Raw genomic sequence first — 23,117 nt, 5'->3', positions numbered from 1 at the left:
GAACACACAAAAAAACAAACAGGTAGTACAGCTGCCAAGCTCAACACTGAACCAGACACTTACTAATTTGCATGAGTAGCATGGGATAGATCCCAGACGAGCCCCCACTTTATGTTACGAACCCCGTGGCTTTGAACGTCTAGGGTGATGGACATGAGACCCGTAACATAATGCATGCAAATTATAAGTGTGGCATGGAACAGTGAGAACAAATATGACACAACTACCATGAGCTACCGTCAAACACAAATGGTTTATTTCTGAACACACGGTAAAGGATTGGGAAAAAGGGCTGAGCAGGACCCAAGAAATGAAACAATAGTGTAAAACACCCCTAAACTGATCTTGCCTGCCTCAAGAACCACTAGGCTACTGCTACCATACAAAAATAGTGGGTGGTCCGCTCAGGTCTAACTAGTGTTTATAGACAGTTCTTTCTACGGGAAATGTATGCCCAAGGGCAGCTAGCTCAAACTCCCCTTTTCCCAGAAACACACAATAGTTACCAAACAGAGTAACCAGCAACTTAGTGAGTACTCTAAACAAAGGACATCACAGTATCCATTACTCACATACAAAACAGTAGTCTAACAGAATTACCAATCATAGTAAACAGCAACTTAGTGAGTAATCAAAAACAGGACACCACCGTGTCCATACTCACATACGGAAATATTCTCTCTCTCTCTCTCTCAACAAACACAAGACTGGTTTTTATACAATGGGATGTGTGATTGAACAAACGAGTAACAGGTGGTGCAATGCACAGGAATGTTCACTGATTGGTCCAATCAGCAGACACCTCAACGACCCCCAATCAGGAACATACAGGACACCTGTGATTAGGGCAGAAGGAGAGAAACACACAAAAACACAGGATACCTGTATCCGTAACAGAGGGGTTTGTGCTGATTGTACAGAGATTGTGACAGCCGGTTAAATGGCATTCCTTGACAAGGCAAGAACAAGATGTATGTCAGGAGAAGTGCCGTAGGAGGAGGAATGGAGGGAAAAGGAGAGGCAGAGGAGGTCTAAGAGAGAGAGGGAGGAGGAAGAGGGTGAGCTTGAGTCGGTTAAAAATGGTGAATAGAAGGGAGATGGTTTGTTAAAGGGGAATGGTAGAAAGTATTAGAGTGAGTTGAAGACAGTAGGAGAAATGGAAGTGAATGAGGGCGAAGTATCGGAAGTGGTAGGTGTGGTGAAGTTCTCTGAGCCCGAGGCTTGCACCGAGGGTCAGGATAAAGATGAGTCTGTGACAGTAGGAGTGACATTTTTGGAAAAAGTGGACCCTTGCCTTTTGGTTGATCCATTTGTGGTTTCAGGGTGGGTGAAAACAGAGTTAGGTGCTGTGGAATCGGTGAGGGTAACCAGAAGTGGTCTGGTGATAATTGTTTGTGTTTCTGCTGGTCAGAGGAAGCAGGCACTCCATGTTAAACTAATGGGGGCAAGAGATGTGAATTGTTTTGCGCTCAATAAAAGGGCACCATTGAAAGGAGTGATTACTGGGGTAGCAGTAAATGTAAAAGTTGACCAACTGAAGGGGAAGATTCCCGGTGTTTGTGATGCTTGTCGTTTGGTGCGACGCAGACAGGGTGGCATGAGTGGTGAAACAGAGTCATTGTCTGTCCTTTTGAGTTTTGATGTTGAGTCTTTGCCCGACAAAGTGATGTTAGGATATATAAGTTATCCTGTACAAGCTTTTGTGCCGAATACATTACGTTGTTACAGGTGTCAAGCTTATGGGCATGTGGCAGCAGTGTGTAGGAGGGAGGTTCCTAGGTGTGAGAAGTGTGCAGAAGGGCATGAGACAAAGGAATGTGTAGCATTGGGGAAAGTAGTGGTATGTGTTAATTGTAGGGTTGCCCATGGGGCTGGGGATCAGAAATGTCCCATGCGAGAGAGGCAGGTTGAGGTTTCCAGGGTTAGAGTAGTGCAGAAGTTGTCATATGCTGAGGCAGTGAAGAAAGTAGAGGAAGATGGGTCAAGGGGGAGGGATAGTGAGAGGAGTGGTGTGAGTAGTGATCTGTACCAGTACAGAGGGATAAACCAACAAGTGATATATGTTTTAATAAGATTGGATTTTGAGCATTTATAGCAATGGTTATCAACTGTACTGCAGGGATGGAATGTAAGTCGCAGAAAATTGAGGTTGTGTTGGCAGCTGCAGAAAGGTATTTGGGTGTGCGAGACTTGATATCAGAAGAGTTACAGGGTGTGTTAAGTGGTGGTGTCTCATGCTTTCAGGTTGTTGGCCTGAGTTAGTACTAAATAGATTGAAATAGTGGAGTAGGGTGGTGTTATTTTTATATTGGTTTGTGAATGTAGTGTTAGATGGTAGGGTATTTCTTTATTTCTTTATTTTTTCAAACAAAGTATAAGGGAGTTGTACTCCAGTCTTGTTGGTGGCGGTAATGCAACATTTACTGGATGCCCACCGCCGTTAAAACACATAGAAGAAGAAGGAGGCGCCAAAGAGTAGTACCAGAGATATTTATAACTAAGATAGACCACATCCTGTCGTTGCCAACGGGAACAAATGAGAAGAAGAAGAAGACAAACCATCAGTGGAGTGTAAAATGGAAACCCATTTAACTTGTATTTTTCCTTCGGTACATGGGAATTTAACGGCAAAAGTAATTTTTATGTGGACTACGTCATTAGGCACAAAGTCTGTTTGATGGAAAAAATATCTCTACTGGGAAAATATGCATATTGTTTTATGCAGATGTTAGAATATTTGCATGAAATCTGTCGCAAACTGGATGGAAACCTAGCTGGTGATATAATAGTGGACAGCCTCTGAGGCAGGGTGTAGACAAAGACTTTCATCTGTGGTGTAGTCTAGATCAGTTTCCACTCAAGTGGCGATGGTGAGGGGGAAAATACTGGCAAAGTGGGAAGACTACATAGGCCTTGATACTCCCAGCAAGCAGAATTCTAGACATAAAAAGTAAAGGTTGATAATAATGTCTATTTCAATGCCAATAGGGTTAAGACTACATATTTATACCCTAACCATAATGTGTTACCCTGGATACATTGATACTCTTTTACATGTATGAAATGTCTGCTTTTCCAGATGATCTTTATCATAAAGTGGGAGGTGAGGTCTTGTTGAAACCAGACAAGTCCACAGTGCCTGGCTCCATCATAAGCATCCTATGGAAGCATGGGAAGAACAAGGTGGCAGAGTGGGAACAGGATTTTGGTGGTCTGGAAATCTATGCTGCCTTCAAAGGCCGCACAGCCCTGAACCAGGCTACTGGAGAGCTGAGAATCAGTGGATTGACGAAAACAGACAGTGGAATGTATTCTGTGGAGTTCAACGACAAACAGCTTGACAAGACATATAAACTATCTGTTATCAGTAAGTGTTTCTCTCTCCCTCTGTGTGTGTGTGTGTGTGTGTGTGTATATATACATGTGTGTATGTGTGTGTGTGGTCTTGTAGAAACAGCAGGTTATTCAGTGCCTCACAAACATTTCCCCAAATTATTCCTGTTTCTTTCCTCTATTTACAGAGGAAGTCCCCAAACCCACAATCACTTCTTCCTGTAACACCAACAAAACCTCCTGCACTCTGACCTGTGAAGGCGACACCACTGATGCTGAACCTGTCACCTACAGCTGGAAAGTGGGAGAGGGGGAGTGGAAGGTCATAGACAAACGTCTGGTTGTCTCTAAGAGCGACACTGGCAATTCAAACAGCGGTTCCAAGTACTTCTGCAAGATGAAGAACTCTGCTGGGGAAGGGGAAGTCAGCGAGCCAGTTGGACAGGTGTTTGGCCCAGGTGAGTGGACACTCATAAGTGTGCTACAGTCTTATGTATTGATATGTCAGTAACACTGCTAGTGTTGTAGGACATTTTGAATGCTGCACTATGTTGAATACCTGATCAACTCCTGTCAAAGTATCAATACAAAATGTGTTTTTATTTCAGAGCCTTCTGAAGAAAGTGTTGCTGGTGGTGTTGCTGGTGTTGTCGTCGTCATATTAGTACTTGTCGCCATCATAATAGGTAAGAACAGCACATCTATAGTAACAGAGCACTGTACATGTACATAGTTCTGAAGCACAGATTGACATAACAGCAGCAACAACAGTGAGCTATACCCCCTGAAGGGGATACCTGTTCTACCTGTATTTACAGTAGTGTTCAGGCTACTGCTACAGACAAGACAGGGGGTGAGATGCACCACCTGCCGTAGGGGACAGTCTTCATAATGTGTCACAGTGAGGCACCAATTTGGACCTCGCAGAGTATGGATTAGCCTAATCTGAATTAATTAAGACAGCAAAAAGGACCGTAATCAATTTGTGGTAACCTAAAAATATGTTTAGAGTTCAATGGATATTAGATGTGAAATCGCTGGCTATGTTATTTTACAGGGGTGCAGGTACTGTATGCAGGTTGTTTATTGGTGCTCTCAGAAATGGTTGCTTATTGCAGTTTAAGCATGTAATTGTGGGTAAAGTCATATTCAATAGCTGACATAATATTAATGCAGACTTGTAATTAAGAAGACACCATTTTGTATACATCTGGCCCTTCATTGGACACTGTGTTAACAAACCTCCAAATGAGCTTCAATGCCATACAGCACTCCTTCCGTAGCCTCCAACAGCTCTTAAACGCTAGTAAAACTAAATGCATGCTCTTCAAACGAACGCTGCTTGCACCCGCCCGCCCGACTAGAATCACTACTCTCGGCGGGTCTGACTTAGAATATGTGGACAACTACAAATACCTAGGTGTCTGGTTAGACCGTAAACTCTCCTTCCAGACTCACATTAAGCATCTCCAATCCAAAGTTAAATCTAGAATCGGCTTCCTATTTCGCAACAAAGCCTCCTTCACTCATGCTGCCAAACATGCCCTCGTAAAACTGACTATCCTACCAATCCTTGACTTCGGCGATATCATTTACAAAATAGCCTCCAATACTCTACTCAGCAAATTGGATGTAGTCTATCACAGTGCCATCCGTTTTGTCACCAAAGCCCCATATACTACCCACCATTGTGACCTGTACGCTCTCGTTGGCTGGCCCTCACTCCATATTCGGCGCCAAACCCACTGGCTCCAGGTCATCTATAAATCACTGCTAGGCAAATCCCCGCCTTATCTTAGCTCATTGGTCACCATAGCAACACCCACCCGTAGTATGTGCTCCAGCAGGTATATCTCACTGGTCATCCCCAAAGCCAACACCTCCTTTGGTAGCCATTCCTTCCAGTTCTCTGCTGCCAATGACTGGAACAAACTGCAAAAATCTCTGAAGATGGAGACTCTTATCTCCCTCACTAACTTTAAGCATCAGTTGTCAGAGCAGCTTACCGATCACTGCACCTGTACACAGCCCATCTGTAATTAGCCCACCCAACTACCTCATCCCCATATTGTTATTTATTTTGCTCATTTGCACCCCAGTATCTCTATTTGCACATCATCTTCTGCACATCTATCATTCCAGTGTTAATACTAAATTGTAATTATTTTGCACAATGGCCTATTTATTGCCTTACTACATTTGCACACACTGTATATAGATTTTCTATTGTGTAATTGACTGTACGTTGTGTTTATCCCATATGTAACTCTGTGTTGTTGTTGTTTTTATCGCACTGCTTTGCTTTATCTTGGCCAGGTCGCAGTTGTAAATGAGAACTTGTTCTCAACTGGCTTACCTGGTTAAATAAAGGTGAAATAAAATAAAATAAAAAAGTCATAAAATATTTGTATTTTTACTCCCCAGTTTGGTTGGTGTGGAAGAAAAAAAACGGTAGGATGATTCTCTGTCTCTTCCTGGTTCAACTCTTCATACTCACTGATTCACCAAAATGTTACACAATGTGAATTTCATTTGTATGAAAGTGTCTTGATAATGTCTTAAATTTGTGTGTCTCTTTTTCATCTCAGGATATCCCGAATACACCTGGATCGACTTTTTGACCAAGTTTTGTGGTGGAGTGTTTGGTAAGTTTTACCCTAACTTGACTCTGATCCATATTCAACCTGCTAACTGGCTCCCCACAGTAATACAAACACAACATTATTATTATTCATGCACTGCACCATATACACATACAGTACTTCCATGCACTGCACACATGCTTCCTCACAGCACAGGACAGGAGTGTTGTTTTTGTCCCATCCCAGAAATCCAGAAATCTGTTTGAATTGAATTAGGGCCCTTACTAAGTAACAGGTATCTCCTATTGTTTGTGTGAGAGAAAGCGAGAGTGCGAGTGCACAGCAGTAATCCCACAACCCAGAATATTTCCAAGTTTTCTTATATGCAAATTTAAAGGGCAAATACATCTTAAATTCAAGGAACTTCTTCTACTCTGTTTGCTGTAAACACATGTTGATGGATGGTGTAACTTTACAGGGGATGCAGTCAACAAACAGAATTATATTGCCCCGGATACTGTTTATCACACTGTTGGGGATGATCAGGTTGCCAACCGTGGAGTTTCAGGAGTTCTCTCTGGGGTTGCCATGGATACAGTTTATGGCACTGTAGGGGAGAAGACACCTAGAGATTACTCCATGAATCAGAATGATAACAATCAGCCCACTAACACAGGTAATAACACTAACACACCTTTTACATGGTACTACTATGGGGCCTTTTTGACAATGCAGATATGTGGAGATGTTGCCAGAAATGTGTTACTCACATTATTTGTGGTAGCATTTATTTGAAGAACATGTTTTAGTGACATCTACATACAGTATGAGAAGGTGATTACTAATGTGAGTTTAAAGTTAGCTGTGTGTGGACTAGCCTATATAAAATGTGTATGATGCAGTTGGAATCTGCAAGGGAAATGTGCTTTAAATGATGTACGTTTGATGAGTATTTGAAATAACCTGTTTGGTTTTGGTTTCTCTTCACATCTATGCATTTGTGCACTGTCAAAATGTCTCCAATAGAGGTAACATTGTGGATAAAGATTCTGTCACCGCCACCCCTTGCTAGTTTATACGTTCCAAAAGCCAATTATTTAATGTGCTTCAGTTTCACGCCCTGGCTCTGGGGACTCTTAAATGTTGAGCCAGGGTGTGTAGTGTCTATGTTATATTTTCTATGTTGATGTTCTAGATCGTTTAGATCTATGTTGGCCAGGGTGGTTCCCAATTAGAGGCAGCTGTATCTCGTTGTCTCTGATTGGGGACCATACTTAGGCAGCCTGTTTGGCACCAGTCGGTGTGGGATCTTGTTCCGTAAAGGTTTGTTTTGTGTAGCCTCAGGACTTCACGTATCGTTTGTTTGTTGTTTTTGTTCGTGTTGTGTACTACAATAAAGATGTACGCTTATCACGCTGCGCCTTGGTCCGTATCTTCCATTAACGAGCGTAACAGAAGATCCCACCAAAAGAGGACCAAGCAGCATGCCCAGCATGAGAGAATAGCGATGTCTCAGGTGGGCAAATGGTGGTCATGGGAGGCGACAGGGTGGTGGTCATTCAGCACAGAGGGATTAGATGCTTTAGGAATGGGTATAATTATTGAGTTTTTCCACAATGCTGGCTCTTTAAGAGATACTTTAAGAACAGCGCCGGAAGAAGATGGCTGCCGTTTTACAGCCCTCTAACCAATTGTACTACTATGTGTGTTTTTCCGCGTTATTTGTAATTTATTTTGTACATAATGTTTCTGCCATCGTCTCTTATAACCAAAGAGAGCTTCTGGATATCAGGACAGCGATTACTCACCTCGCGTTGGACGAAGACTTTTTCTTCAACGAGGCGTTCGCGAAGGATATTCTACAGACACCCAACAAGGCCCAGATCCCCGTCATTCGCGTGAGGAAGAGACGGAGATATCGTGGACGCAGATCCGGGTGCCTTGTAAGGATCCGACGGCGAACGAGTAAACTGCCTCTCCCATCAATCCTATTAGCCAATGTTCAATCTTTTGAGAATAAAATTGATGATTTAAGATTACGGTTATCCTACCAACGGGACATTAAAAACTGTAATATCTTATGTTTCACGGAGTCGTGGCTGAACGACAACAATGACAACATTCAGCTAGCAGGCTATACGCTACATCGGCAGGACAGAACGGCAGACTCCGGTAAGACGAGGGGTGGCGGTCTCTGTATATTTGTAAACAACAGCTGGTGCACAAAATCAAATACTAAGGAAGTCTCGAGGTTTTGCTCGCCTGAGGTAGAGTATCTTATGATAAGCTGTAGACCACACTATTTACCAAGAGAGTTTTCATCTATATTTTTCATAGCTGTCTATTTACCACCACAAACCAATGCTGGCATTAAGATTGCACTGAATGAGTTGTACAAGGCCATTAATCAACAGGAAAACGCTCATCCAGATGCAGCGCTCCTAGTAGCCGGGGACTTTAATGCAGGGAAACTTAAATCCGTTCTACCTCATTTCTACCAGCATGTTAAATGTGCAACCAGAGGGGAAAAAACTCTAGACCACCTTTACTCCACACACAGAGACGCATACAAAGCTCTCCCTCGCCCTCCATTTGGCAAATCTGACCATAACTCTATCCTCCTGATTCCTGCTTATAAGCAAAAACTGAAGCAGGAAGCACCAGTGATTCGGCTAATAAAAAAGTGGTCAGATGACGCAGATGCTAAGCTACAGGACTGTTTTGCTAGCACAGACTGGAACATGTTCCGGGATTCTTCAGACAGCATTGAGGAGTACACCACATCAGTCACTGGCTTCATCAATAAGTGCATCGATGATGTCGTCCCCACAGTGACCGTACGTACATACCCCAACCAGAAGCCATGGATTACAGGAAACATCCGCACTGAGCTAAAGGGTAGAGCTGCCGCTTTCAAGGAACGGGACTCTAACCCGGACGCTTATAAGAAATCCCGCTATGACCTCCGACGAACCATCAAACAGGCAAAGAGTCAATACAGGTCTAAGATTGAATCATACTACACTGGCTCTGACGCTCGTCGGATGTGGCAGGGCTTGAAAACTATTACAGACTACAAAGGGAAGCACAGCCGCGAGCTGCCCAGTGACACAAGCCTACCAGACGAGCTAAACCACTTCTATGCTCGCTTCGAGGCAAGCAACACTGAAGCATGCATGAGAGCACCAGCTGTTCCGGACGACTATGTGATCACGCTCTCCGTAGCCGATGTGAGTAAGACTTTTAAGCAGGTCAACATTCACAAGGCCGCAGGGCCAGACGGATTACCAGGACGTGTACTCCGAGCATGTGCTGACCAACTGGCAAGTGTCTTCACTGACATTTTCAACATGTCCCTGACTGAGTCTGTAATACCAACATGTTTCAAGCAGACCACCATAGTCCCCGTGCCCAAGAACTCTAAGATAACCTGCCTAAATGACTACCGACCTGTAGCACTGACGTCTGTAGCCATGAAGTGCTTTGAAAGACTGGTCATGGCTCACATCAACAGCATAATCCCAGAAACCCTAGACCCACTCCAATTTGCATACCGCCCCAACAGATCCACAGATGATGCAATCTCTATCGCACTCCACACTGCCCTTTCCCACCTGGACAAGAGGAACACCTACGTGAGAATGCTATTCATTGACTACAGCTCAGCATTCAACACCATAGTGCCCTCTAAGCTCATCACTAAGCTAAGGATCCTGGGACTAAACACCTCCCTCTGCAACTGGATCCTGGACTTCCTGACGGGCCGCCCCCAGGTGGTAAGGGTAGGTAACAACACATCTGCCACACTGATCCTCAACACGGGGGCCCCTCAGGGGTGCGTGCTCAGTCCCCCTCCTGTACTCTCTGTTCACCCATGACTGCATGGCCAGGCACGACTCCAACACCATCATTAAGTTTGCCGACGACACAACAGTGGTAGGCCTGATCACCGACAACGATGAGACAGCCTATAGGGAGGAGGTCAGAGATCTGGCCGTGTGGTGCCAGGACAACAACCTCTCCCTCAACGTGACCAAGACAAAGGAGATGATTGTGGACTACAGGAAAAAAAAGAGGACTGAGCACGCCCCCATTCTCATCGACGGGGCTGTAGTGGAACAGGTTGAGAGCTTCAAGTTCCTTGGTGTCCACATCACCAACGAACTATCATGGTCCAAACACACCAAGACAGTCGTGAAGAGGGCACGACAAAGCCTATTCCCCCTCAGGAGACTAAAAAGATTTGGCATGGGTCCTCAGATCCTCAAAAAATTCTACAGCTGCACCATCGAGAGCATCCTGACTGGTTGCATCACCGCCTGGTATGGCAACTGCTTGGCCTCTGACCGCAAGGCACTACAGAGGGTAGTGCGTACGGCCCAGTACATCACTGGGGCAAAGCTCCCTGCCATCCAGGACCTCTATACCAGGCGGTGTCAGAGGAAGGCCCTCAAAATTGTCAAAGACTCCAGCCACCCTAGTCATAGACTGTTCTCTCTGCTACCGCACGGCAAGCGGTACCGGAGTGCCAAGTCTAGGTCCAAAAGACTTCTCAACAGCTTCTACCCCCAAGCCATAAGACTCCTGAACAGCTAATCATGGCTACCCGGACTATTTGCACTGCCCCCCCACCCCATCCTTTTTACGCTGCTGCTACTCTGTTAAGTATTTATGCATAGTCACTTTAACTCTACCCACATGTACATATTACCTCAACTACCTCAACTAGCCGGTGCCCCCGCACATTGACTATGCAACGGTACCCCCCTGTATATATAGCCTCCCTACTGTCACTTTATTTTACTGTATATATAGCCTCCCTACTGTCACTTTATTTTACTTCTGCTCTTTTTTTCTCAACACTTTTTTGTTGTTGTTTTATTCTTACTTTTTTGTTTAAAATAAATGCACTGTTGGTTAAGGGCTGTAAGTAAGCATTTCACTGTAATGTCTGCACCTGTTTTATTCGGCGCATGTGACCAATAAAATTTGATTTGATTTGATTTGACATGTTGCTGGTAGAGCGAGGATTGCTAAATGTCTGTAAAAACACCAGTCAGTGGTTCAGCACAGTGATTTAACACGTCCAGTTATTTTGTCTGGGCCTGGGCTTTTGTGTGCGTTACATCCCCTGAACAACTTTACAACATCAGCCTGTTTAACATCAACCCTCTCAAACATTTGTAATGATGCTTCCATTTGTTTTACCTCCGACACAAAGTCGTCAGATTCAAATCGTGAGAAGAAAACATTCAGTTCATTAGCCATGTTCTGGCCCTCACGTCTCCCAAGGTCAGCATTGGTTAGCCATGTTCTGGCCTTCATGTCTCCCAAGGTCAGCATTGGTTAGCCATGTTCTGGCCCTCGTGTCTCCCAAGGTCAGCATTGGTTAGCCATGTTCTGGCCTTCATGTCTCCCAAGGTCAGCATTGGTTTTTACCCTGCCTATTTGGGAGGCACTAGCCATGGATTCAATCCCTTGCCAGGCCACCCTTGAGTTTCCTGAGGAGAGGGTCCTCTCCACCCTTTGCTTGTATGCCTCCTTGTCCACCAGTATCTGTCTTTTGATCTCACGTTGTCTAGCCTGTCTATAACCATCAGCATAAAAGGCCTTCTTCCTATTAAGTAGTGATTTTAGATTTTTTGATACCCAAGGCTTATTGTTAGGGAAGATTTTACAGGTTTTAGTAGGCACAACTGACTCAGAAGTTTACATAGTCTGAAACAACATCTGTGAGTTAATCAAGATCAGAGCTGTCCTCATATACAGTGGGGAAAAAAAGTATTTAGTCAGCCACCAATTGTGCAAGTTCTCCCACTTAAAAAGATGAGAGAGGCCTGTAACTTTCATCATGGGTACACGTCAACTATAACAGACAAATTGAGAAAAAAAATCCAGAAAATCACATTGTAGGATTTTTTATGAATTTATTTGCAAATTATGGTGGAAAATAAGTATTTGGTCACCTACGAAGAAGCAAGATTTCTGGCTCTCACAGACCTGTAACTTCTTCTTTAAGAGGCTCCTCTGTCCTCCACTCGTTAATGGCACCTGTTTGAACTTGTTATCAGTATATAAGACACCTGTCCACAACCTCAAACAGTCACACTCCAAACTCCACTATGGCCAAGACCAAAGAGCTGTCAAAGGACACCAGAAACAAAATTGTAGACCTGCACCAGGCTGGGAAGACTGAATCTGCAATAGGTAAGCAGCTTGGTTTGAAGAAATCAACTGTGGGAGCAATTATTAGGAAATGGAAGACATACAAGACCACTGATAATCTCCCTCGATCTGGGGCTCCACGCAAGATCTCACCCCGTGGGGTCAAAATGATCACAAGAACGGTGAGCAAAAATCCCAGAACCACACGCGGGGACCTAGTGAATGACCAGCAGAGAGCTGGGACCAAAGTAACAAAGCCTACCATCAGTAACACACTACGCTGCCAGGAACTCAAATCCTGCAGTGCCAGACGTGTCCCCCTGCTTAAGCCAGTACATGTCCAGGCCCGTCTGAAGTTTGCTAGAGTGCATTTGGATGATCCAGAAGAGGATTGGGAGACTGTCATATGGTCAGATGAAACCAAAATAGAATGTTTTGGTAAAAACTCAACTCGTCGTGTTTGGAGGACAAAGAATGCTGAGTTGCATCCAAAGAACACCATACCTACTGTGAAGCATGGGGGTGGAAACATCATGCTTTGGGGCTGTTTTTCTGCAAAGGGACCAGGACGACTGATCCGTGTAAAGGAAAGAATGAATGGGGCCATGTATCGTGAGATTTTGAGTGAAAACCTCCTTCCATCAGCAAGGGCATTGAAGATGAAACTTGGCTGGGTCTTTCAGCATGACAATGATCCCAAACACACCGCCCGGGCAACGAAGGAGTGGCTTCGTAAGAAGCCTTTCAAGGTCCTGGAGTGGCCTAGCCAGTCTCCAGATCTCAACCCCATAGAAAATCTTTGGAGGGAGTTGAAAGTCCGTGTTGCCCAGCGACAGCCCCAAAACATCACTGCTCTAGAGGAGATCTGCATGGAGGAATGGGCCAAAATACCAGCAACAGTGTGTGAAAACCTTGTGAAGACTTACAGAAAACGTTTGACCTGTGTCATTGCCAACAAAGGGTATATAACAAAGTATTGAGAAACTTTTGTTATTGACCAAATACTTATTTTCCACCATAATTTGCAAATCAATTCATTAAAAATCCTACAATGTGATTTTCTGGATTTTTTCCCCCTCATTTTGTCTGTCATAGTTGACGTGTACCTATGATGAAAATTACAGGCCTCTCTCATCTTTTTAAGTGGGAGAACTTGCACAATTGGTGGCTGACTAAATACTTTTTCCCCCCACTGTACCTCATATATCCTCATATACCTCCCACATAGTACAGTCAAAACACCCTTGGAGATGAGTGATACTATTGTCGTTCCAGATCTGAACAGTTTTAACTGTAGGTTTCTCCCTCTCCAGGAGCCGACAGTAGGTTGGCCAGAGGTAGACAACATTGTGGTCTGATGTCCCCAGGGGAGGTCTAGTGGTGGCAGAGAAAGCATTTGGTATTGTCCCATAGCACAAATCAAGAGTCTTATTTTTCCTAGTGTGACATTTCACATACTGGTGGTACGTGCGCAGGATCTTGTGCAAAGTACAGTTGTTAAAATCCCCTAAAATAAATGTGGGTGCGTCGGGGGAGATGGATTCCAGTTTCTGTGACAGATTATAAATAATCTCTGATGCTTTTGCTATATTAGCTTTTGGTTAAATGTACACAACGGTAACAAACAATTGGGGGAGCTCACGGGGCAGATAGTAGGGTCGCAGTGACACAGAAAGCAGTTCAATGTTGGGGGTACAGAGTATCTGTCTTACCAGGATCGATTTACACCACTGGTCCCTGACAAGCAGGCCACAGTGATGTTTCCCTGTGACGGTCAGATCACGGTCCGCTCTGACCAGTGTGAAGCCGTCGGCTCCACTTCCCTGTCCGGGACTCTGTCATCCAGCCAAGTCTCAGTAAACGCCAGCAAACAGGCCTCCCAGTATTCGTGTTGGAAGCGCAGATTCTCTGACAGCTCATCTGCTTTCCCCCTCAGTGACTGGGCATTGATCAGCAAGGTGGTGGGTAAGGGAAGTTTGGTCTTTAATTTTTAAGTCTTTGTCTGATTCCCCTGCGTTTTCTAAGTTTGCATTTAGGTTTGTAATCCACTCGCAGACAATCGGGGATTAGATGGGCCATTGGGATATCGATGGCGTTCGTGTTTGAGTTGCATTGTAGTAGGAACTCTCTGCTGTATTGGATTCCGCTGCCAGCAGCGTTTTCATCATTTAGTCCATCTGTAGCGGGTACACGATCAACAAGATCAGTACAACACCCCACCACTGTAAAGCCATCGTTGACAAATGGTTTACAAACAAACGTTACACCAAACGTCACACACACTGTGGGATGCAACAGAGCCTCGCAATCCAGGAACAGGGTTGCCTATCCCTGATCTACTGTATGTTACAAATCAAATAGTTCCATCATCATCATTAAATATTGTCACAACAAAGATGTTTGAGAATGCTAAACTGATCTCTTCTCTCTTCTTCAGCTAATCCTAGTGATGGAAACAACCAAACCACAGGCAAGTCATCCAGCTCATTTAAGACGTCATGAAGAAGTAGGATAGATGCTCATCTGCATATCTCAGAATATCACGAGAACATAGATTGATTGCTATTTTATTTGAATTCTGTTTTTAATTACTTTAAGTAGGAAGTCTCTGTTTAAGTCAATGACACTTGATGGTAAGACACAGTGGCATTCCCCTGGAATTCTGCCACTTAGCATCCTTTTCATTGTCATCCAGAAATGAACACAACAAATACTAATGTGGTCTGTGTATGAGAATGTTAAGCTCAACTTTTCTCTCTTCTCTTCTCCTCAACTAAAGGCAGTGATATAGTCCAGCCAGAACAAGGCAAGTCATCCAGTTAAGATTGTAAAGCAGAAGTAACTTCTTTAAGTAGCATTTGATGCAGTAGGAGAGAGGCTGTAGTTGAGGTTTTCCTTCTGTGTGTGATTCTGCAGAGGTTACGGTTCCGCTAACGGACATCAACATAACAGGGAAAGAGGACGCAGACAATGCTGGAAAGGGGCAGGAGAATGGAGGTGTGTATGATGCGGATAGTTTACCTGATAACAGAGTGCACTGGCAGTTACAGTACACTCAAACCATATTTGTCCCGGAGGATTTGATTCCTATAACTGACTGATTCTTAAAAGCTAAATATACTGAACAAAAATGTAAATGCAACATGCAACAATTTCAACGATTTTACTGAGTTACAGTTCATATAAGGAAATCATTCAATTGAAATAAATTCAGTAGGCCCTAATCTATGCATTTCATATGGCTGGGTAGGGGCGCAGCCATGGATGGGCCTGGGAGGGCATAGGCCCACCCAATTGGGAGCCAGGCCCACCCACTAGGGAGCCAGGCCCAGCCACGTGGTCTGCGGTTGTGTGGCCGGTTGGACGTAGTGATCCCTAATAAATACAAATACTGCCAAATTCTCTAAAACGACGTTGGAGGCGACTTATGGTAGGGAAATTAACATTAAAGTATTTGACAACAGCTCTGGTGGACATTCCAATTGCACGCTCCCTCAAAACTTCACATCTGTGGCATTGTGTTGTGTGACACAACTGCACATTTTAGAGTGGACTTTTTTTGTCCCCACACAAGGTGCACCTGTGTAATGATCATGCTGTTTAATCAGCTTCTTAATATGCCACACCTGTCAGGTGGATGGATTATCTTGGCAAATGAGAAATGCTCACTAATAGGGATGTATACAAATTTGTGCACAACATTTGAGAGAAATAAGCTTTTTGTGCATATGGAACATTTCTGGGATCTTTTATTTCAGCTCATGAAACATGCAGCCAACACTTTAAATGTTGCGTTTATATATAGGGTTAGGACTACATATTTATACCCTAACCATGATGTGTTACCCTGGATACATTGATACTCTGATACATTTATGAAATGTCTGCTTAAAGTGGGAGGTGAGTTCATGTTGAAACCAGACAAGTCCACAGTGCCTGGCCCCATCACAAGCATCTTATGGAAGCATGGGAAGAACAAGGTGGCAGACTGAGCTGAGAATCAGTGGATTGACAAAAACAGACTGGAGTTTACTCTGTGGAGTTCAACAGCAAACTGCTTGACAAGACATATAAACTATCTGTTATCAGGATGTGTTTCTGTGTGCGTGTGTGTGTTCATATATCTGTGTGTATGTGTGTATGTACCCGTGTGTATGTGTGCGCGTGGTCGTGTATGAAACAGCAGGTTATGCAGTGCCTCACAAGCATAATTTTTGTTTTGTATACAGTCATGGTCAAACGTTTTGAGAATAATAATAATAATAATAATAATAATAATAATAATAATGCCATTTAGCAGACGCTTTTATCCAAAGCAACTTACAGTCATGCGTGCATACATTTTTGTGTAGAATGACACAAATGTAAATTTTCATAAAGTCTGCTGCCTCAGTTTTTATGATGGCAATTTGCATATACTCCAGAATGTTATGAAGAGTGATCAGATGAATTGCAATTAATTGCAAAGTCCCTCTTTGCCATGAAAATGAACTTAATCCCCAAATAACATTTCCATTGCATTTCAGCCCTGCCACAAAAGGACCAGCTGACATCATGTCACTGATTCTCTCGTTGACGAGGACAAGGCTGGAGATCACTCTGTCATGCTGATTGAGTTAGAATAACAGACTGGAAACCTTAAAAGGAGGGTGGTGCTTGAAATCATTGTTCTTCCTCTGTTAACCATGGTTGCCTGCAAGGAAACACGTGCCGTCATCATTGCTTTGCACAAAAAGGGCTTCACAGGCAAGGATATTGCTGCTAGTAAGATTGCACCTAAATCAACCATTTATCGGTTCATCAAGAACTTCAAGGAGAGAGGTTCAATTGTTGTGAAGAAGGCTTCAGGGCGCCCAAGAATGTCTAGCAAGCGCCAGGACTGTCTCTTAAAGTTGATTCAGCTGCGGGATCGGGGCACCACCAGTGCAGAGCTTGCTCAGGAATGGCAGCAGGCAGGTGTGAGTGCATCTGCATGCACATTGAGGCAAATACTTTTGGAGGATGGCCTGGTGTCAAGAAGGGCATCGAGGAAGCCACTTCTCTCCAGTAAAAACATCAGGGACAGACTGATATTCTGCAAAAGGTACAGGGATTGGACTGCTGAGGACTGGGGTAAAGTCATTTTTTCTGATGAATCCCATTTCCGATTGTTTGGGGCATCCGTAAAAAAGCTTGTCCGGAGAAGACAAGGTGAGCGCTATCATCAGTCCTGTGTCATGCCAACAGTAAAGCATCCTGAGACCATTCATGTGTGAGGTTGCTTCTCAGCCAAGGGAGTAGGCTCACTCACAATTTTGCCTAAGAACACAGCCATGAATAAAGAATGGTACCAACACATCCTCCGAGAGCAACTTCTCCCAACCATCCAAGAACAGTTTGGTGACGACCAATGCCTTTTCCAGCATGATGGAGCACCTTGCCATATGGCAAAAGTGATAACTTGCAACAGGCTGATCAAGGCAGTGTCATCAGCGAACTTAAAGAGGTGTCTGTCAGGATGGGAACTAGTACAACTATTAGTGTACAAGGTGTACAGGAGTGGGGACAAAACACATCCCTGAGGAGAGCCTGTGTTGGTGGTGCGTATGTCTGACATGTGGGGACCTACTTTGACCCGCTGTGACCTCTGGCTCAGGACATCCAACAGCCACAGAACCAACCCCCCATCTAAGGAGAAGTCCCTTATGAGTCTCTGTGCCAGAATGTAAGGCTGGATTGTGTTGAAGGCAGAAGAAAAGTCAACAGAACCCTGACATGGGATTTGGCGCCCTCTAGATATCTATAGACCATGTTGAGGAGAGTAAGAACGGCATCATCAACTCCTCTGCTGGACTGATAGGCAAACTGAAACGGGTCGAGGAGCTTCTGGGTGGCACGAGGGCCAGAACATGGCTAATGAACTCAATGTTTTCTTCTCAAGATTTGTGTCGGAGGTAAAACATACATGCAAAGGGTGGAGAGGACCCTCTCCTCAGGAAACTCAAGGGTGGCCTGGCAAGGGATTAAATCCATGGCTAGTGCCTCCCACATAGGCAGGGTAAAAACCAATGCTGACCTTGGGAGACACGAGGGCCAGAACATGGCTAACCAATGCTGACCTTGGGAGACATGAAGGCCAGAACATGGCTAACCAATGCTGACCTTGGGAGACATGAGGGCCAGAACATGGCTAATGAACTGAATGTTTTCTTCTCACGATTTGAATCTGACGACTTTGTGTCAGAGGTAAAACACATGGAAGCATCATTACAAATGTTTGAGAGGGTTGTTGTTAAACAGGCTGATGTTGTAAAGTTGTTCAGGGGATGTAACACACACAAAAGCCCAGGCCTAGACAAAATAACTGGACGTGTTAAAGCACTGTGCTGAACCATTGACTGGTGTTTTTACAGACATTTTCCAATCCTCGCTCTACCAGCAACACGTTCCAGTATTGTGGAAAAACTAAATAATTATTCCCATTCCTAAAGCATCTAATCCCGCTGTGCTGAATGACTACCGTCCTGTCGCCTTGACATCCTTAGTAATGAAATGCTTTGAGAAAATTGTGAGAAGTCATATGCCAAGAGTGTGCAAACTGTCATCAAGGCAAAGGTTGGCTAATTTGAAGAATCTCAAATATGTCACGCTCGTCGAACACAGTGGACCAATGCGCAGCGTGATTTGCGAACATACTTATTTTATTAGAGTACCACACGAACAAAACAACAAAACGATACGTGACGTCCTTGGTAACAGACACTAACCATACACGGAACAAGATCCCACAAAACACTGTGGCAAACAGGCTGCCTAAGTATGGTTCCCAATCAGAGACAACAAGCAACAGCTGATACTCATTGCCTCTGATTGAGAACCACCCCGGCCAACACAGAAACACAAGAGCTAGATAATAAACCTAGAACACAAAACACATAGAAACAACACACCCTGGCTCAACATAACAGAGTCCCAGAGCCAGGGCGTGACAATATAGAATAACTTTTTTGTTATTTAGCAGTTTTTTGGTTACTACATGATTCCATGTGTGTTATTTCATAGTTTTGATGTCTTCACTATTATTCTACAATGTAGAAAATAGTAAAAATAAAGAAAAACCCTTGAATGAGTAGCTGTGTCCAAACTTTTGACTGGTACTATACATTATACTGTGTATTATAAGTATTGGAGGTTTTCTTTCAAATGATCAGATTAGAGAAAGTTTGTCCTTCTGTTCTCCTTAACATCAGAAGTCAGCAGATCCAGTAGTCCTAAATATGAGTCGAGACCTGAGGGTAAGAAGACACAGTGGCATTCACCTGGAATTCTGCCACTTAGCATCCTTTTCATTGTCATCCAGAAGTGAACACAACAAATACTAATGTGGTCTGTGTATGAGAATGTTAAGCTCAACTTTTCTCTCTTCTCTTCTCCTCAACTAAAGGCAGTGATATAGTCCAGCCAGAACAAGGCAAGTCATCCAGTTAATTTCAGACTGTAAAAAGCAGAAGTAACTTCTTTAAAGATGTACTATACAGAAATCACTAAGTTTCCTGGTTGATAAAATTCTAATAGTTTACCTAATTTCAGTTTATGTGAAAAAACAAGCAGTCATTGTGTAGAGAAACATTGTACCATCTAAACCACTGTGAAAAATATTTTTCCATAACCAAAAATATTTTATATTCAGCTGTTTGAAGCTGGTGTACAAAACCAAAATGGGAAGCATAGAAATAGAACAGATTTACCACTTCTTAGACTTGCTTACAACGGGAATGAAAGATCTATAACTCACATTTCTATGTGAATTTGGCTGGGTCGCCCAAAAAGTTACATATCGTAGCTTTAAGCAGTGTTTGATGCAGTAGGAGAGAGGCTGTAGTTAATGTTTTCCTTCTACGTGTGATTCTGCAGGGGTTAAGGTTCCACAAACGGCCATCCCCAAAACAGGGGAAGACGACGTAGACAAAGCTGGAAAGGGGCAGGAGAAGGGAGGTGTGTATGAAACTTAAGCAGATAGTTTACCCGGTAACAGAGTGCTCTGGGAGTTACATTACACTCAACCCATATTTGTCCTGGATGATTTGATGCCTGTAACATTATACTGTGTATTATAAGGATAGAGGGTTCATCTAGAACAGGGGTGTCAAACTCATTCCATGAAGGGCTCAGTGTCTGAGGGTTTTTGTTTTTTCCTTTCAATTAAGACCTAGACAACCAGGTGAGGGGAGTTCTTTACTAATTAGTGACCTTAATTCATCAATCAAGTACAAGGGAGGAGTGAAAACCCGCAGACACTCGGCACTCCATGGAATGAGTTTGACACGTGATCTAGAGGGTTACTAGAAATGATCTCATTAGAACAAGTTTGTCCTTCTGTTCTCATTAGCAGATGAACCCAGTGGATCCAACAGTCCTAAAGATGAGTCAAAGCCTGAGGGTAAGACACAGTGGCATTCACCTGGAATTCTGCCATCTACTATGTTGTTGTTTACCTTGAGGATTGTTTGAGCAAGTTTGTGGTCCAGAATAGACAAACTAGGAAATCCCTGTACTGTTTGATTGTTGTAGCTTGTGAGGGTGTGAAGGGAGACCAGGGATGTGTGTGCACATGCGTGCTTACCTGCATGTGTATGTATGATTAAATCCAACTCTTCTGTTTGTTTTCTTGCCAGAACACACCATTGATGAGTATAAAGACAGTAAAGAATCCAGTGTTTCAGGATGGTAAGTATGAGTCTGAGAAAGACACGAAACACAAGATGTATTAAGAACGCATTTGGAAGTGCTCACATTGTTATTACATTGTTATTATGTGTGTGATCAACATGTGGGATTTTTCTTTTAATTTGGATGCCATGAAAGTCAAACATTGAAGAGGTGAGATTGGTGTTGGCATTCTTAAAGCCAGACTCAGTGTCAGTTTCGTCATTTTGTTTACTTTGTATGTTTTGTTTTGTCGCGTCAACAAAACAAACCCAGCCATGATGTCATAACATACTCTAGAGTCTAGGCTACCTGAGAGAAATCTGACCTGCAATTTGTAAACAAAGCTGCTGTATTTATAACATAAGACCAAGAGTTTTTCCAGACCATGTGACCTGACCAGGGAAAAACTCCTGGTCCTAGTCATTAGTAATGTTTTGTCTGATGAGCTCTGATCTCTATTGCTTCCTTCCAGGTGGTGGTCTTCCTGGTGGTGAACTGGGGACCACAAAAATGGGGTTTGAAGGCTCTCAGTACATGCCTCCATGTCTGTTACATTGAGACAAACGACCAAGAAGAGAGAAACTGTTGGAGATGTTTTTAATGTACTATACATTTAAAATGGAAAATAGGCAAATATTGCACATAGTAACATGCATTCAATCAGATGAAGTACAGTGAGCTACAAAGTATTGGCACAGAGACATCTTTTGTTATTTTGGCTCTGTACTCCAGCACTTTGGATTTGAAATTAGATAATGACTATAAGGTTAAAGTGTAGACTGTCAGCTTTAACCCGATATGGATGAGAATACCCTCAAATTAAAGCTGACAGTCAGTCTGCACTTTAACCTCATAGTCATTGTGTCATTTAAAATCCAAAGTGCTGGAGTACAAAGCCAAAACAACCAAAACGCGTGTGACTGTCCCAACAATTTTGGAGCTCACTGTATAATGTGATGAGCCGTGTGCTTTATGAACTTACAGTACTTCAGACATTTGAGGCCAATATTTTTATCTCAGAACATTTGGTGATTGACAAAAACAAGAGATTCTTACCCTTTCTCACAATTCATACCTCGTCTTTACAAATCTCCATCAATTTGTGCAGGTTGTTTTTGTTGTTTGAAGCCATAGTATCAATCACTTTGTGGTTGTATGATACCTTTTCAGGTATTTTCCCCAGAGCGCTTTATGCCAACCCACTCCACTTTCTGTTTTAAATGTTTTATTACTAAAAGAGAGTCCTCTGCAGTACTGAGATGTTGTATTACTAACAACAATGGTGCATGTGTATTTGTTTTAATAACTTAATGTTTTAATTTGACAAACACAGTGGTTGTCTTCATCAAATTCCTTCAAATGTTAATTAATCACCAAGATGGCATAGCAGTGCGGTCGCTTTTATTTCAACGTCCTGTGTAAATATCCCGTTTCTTGTTTTTTGTCTGTTTTGTAAATATTTCTAAATTTTTACTTTCATTCTTTAACTAAATATACTTTCCTGCAACCCGCCTCACCCAACGTGGAAAGGACTCTATTATTTCTTTATAACTTGCATCAAGAACCGTAAGATTAATCGAGTGTAGCCGCAATCTGAATGGCTACCGGCTACCTGCTATTAGTCACGGTTAGTCTTCACCACCACTGTCCGTGGCCTACACTATCCACCAGCCAGCTCTAGTTTTAGCCTGGACAATTCGTCGGCCAGTCTGCACAGCGTGCTATCGACCCAGAGCTTTTGGACTTTCTGCCGGAATCACTGGACCCTAGCGCCGGATCATCACAACCAGCTAGCTAGCTGCAACCTGTGTCGGCTGATTACCATTCTCCAATAGCAAGCACCAGTTAGCCTCGAGCTAGCCCCAGGCCCATCTCCCGGCTATCTACCTCTCTGTCAACCGGACGGGACCTCCTAGTGTTGACACTGAGCCCCGCCGATCCAACACGACTGGTTTGCCGACGAAATAGTCTGATGTGGTTTCATCAGGCTTCCCGTTGCGACGACCACGAAGATTCATCTGCCAGCTCCGGCCCGCTAGCACACGCTAACTACAACCGGGCTCCCTGCTAGCTGGGCTGAAGCACCAATCTGAACTGCTCTCAGACTCACATATTGCTGTTCACTGGACCTTATGATCACTCAGCTGCACAGCTGATGCCTGCTGGACTGTTCCTTTACACGGTACCCTGTCCTGTTTATTGTTTAGTCTTAGCCCAAACGTTATCGCTATTTCCAGTTGTGTCTTAGCTCTCTCTAATAACACCTGTGACTGCTTTATGCCTCCCTCCCATGTCAATTATGCCTTGCCTATTGCTGTTTGGGTTAGTTCTTATTATACAACTTCAATG

The 23,117-nt window shown here is 43.5% G+C and overlaps 1 protein-coding gene across 1 annotated transcript; it reads left to right on the top strand.

Annotated features, from left to right (window-relative positions):
- Positions 1-3,079: 3,079 nt before the first annotated feature.
- On the top strand, positions 3,080-22,200 carry LOC121558087 (the record flags this gene model as incomplete). Its single annotated transcript, XM_045220363.1, has 14 exons — positions 3,080-3,367; positions 3,522-3,791; positions 3,942-4,019; positions 5,758-5,784; positions 5,922-5,978; positions 6,394-6,591; positions 14,518-14,550; positions 14,860-14,886; positions 14,997-15,077; positions 19,504-19,530; positions 19,974-20,054; positions 20,449-20,499; positions 20,735-20,786; positions 21,241-22,200. Coding segments are annotated over 14 exons (1,292 nt in total), but the record flags the coding sequence as incomplete, so codon positions are not given.
- Positions 22,201-23,117: the final 917 nt, after the last annotated feature.

Source organism: Coregonus clupeaformis, unplaced genomic scaffold (assembly GCF_020615455.1).
Source record: "Coregonus clupeaformis isolate EN_2021a unplaced genomic scaffold, ASM2061545v1 scaf3650, whole genome shotgun sequence".
NCBI lineage: Eukaryota > Metazoa > Chordata > Actinopteri > Salmoniformes > Salmonidae > Coregonus > Coregonus clupeaformis.
Note: the sequence above shows the minus strand (reverse complement) of the source record. Positions and strands in the feature narration are given on the sequence as shown.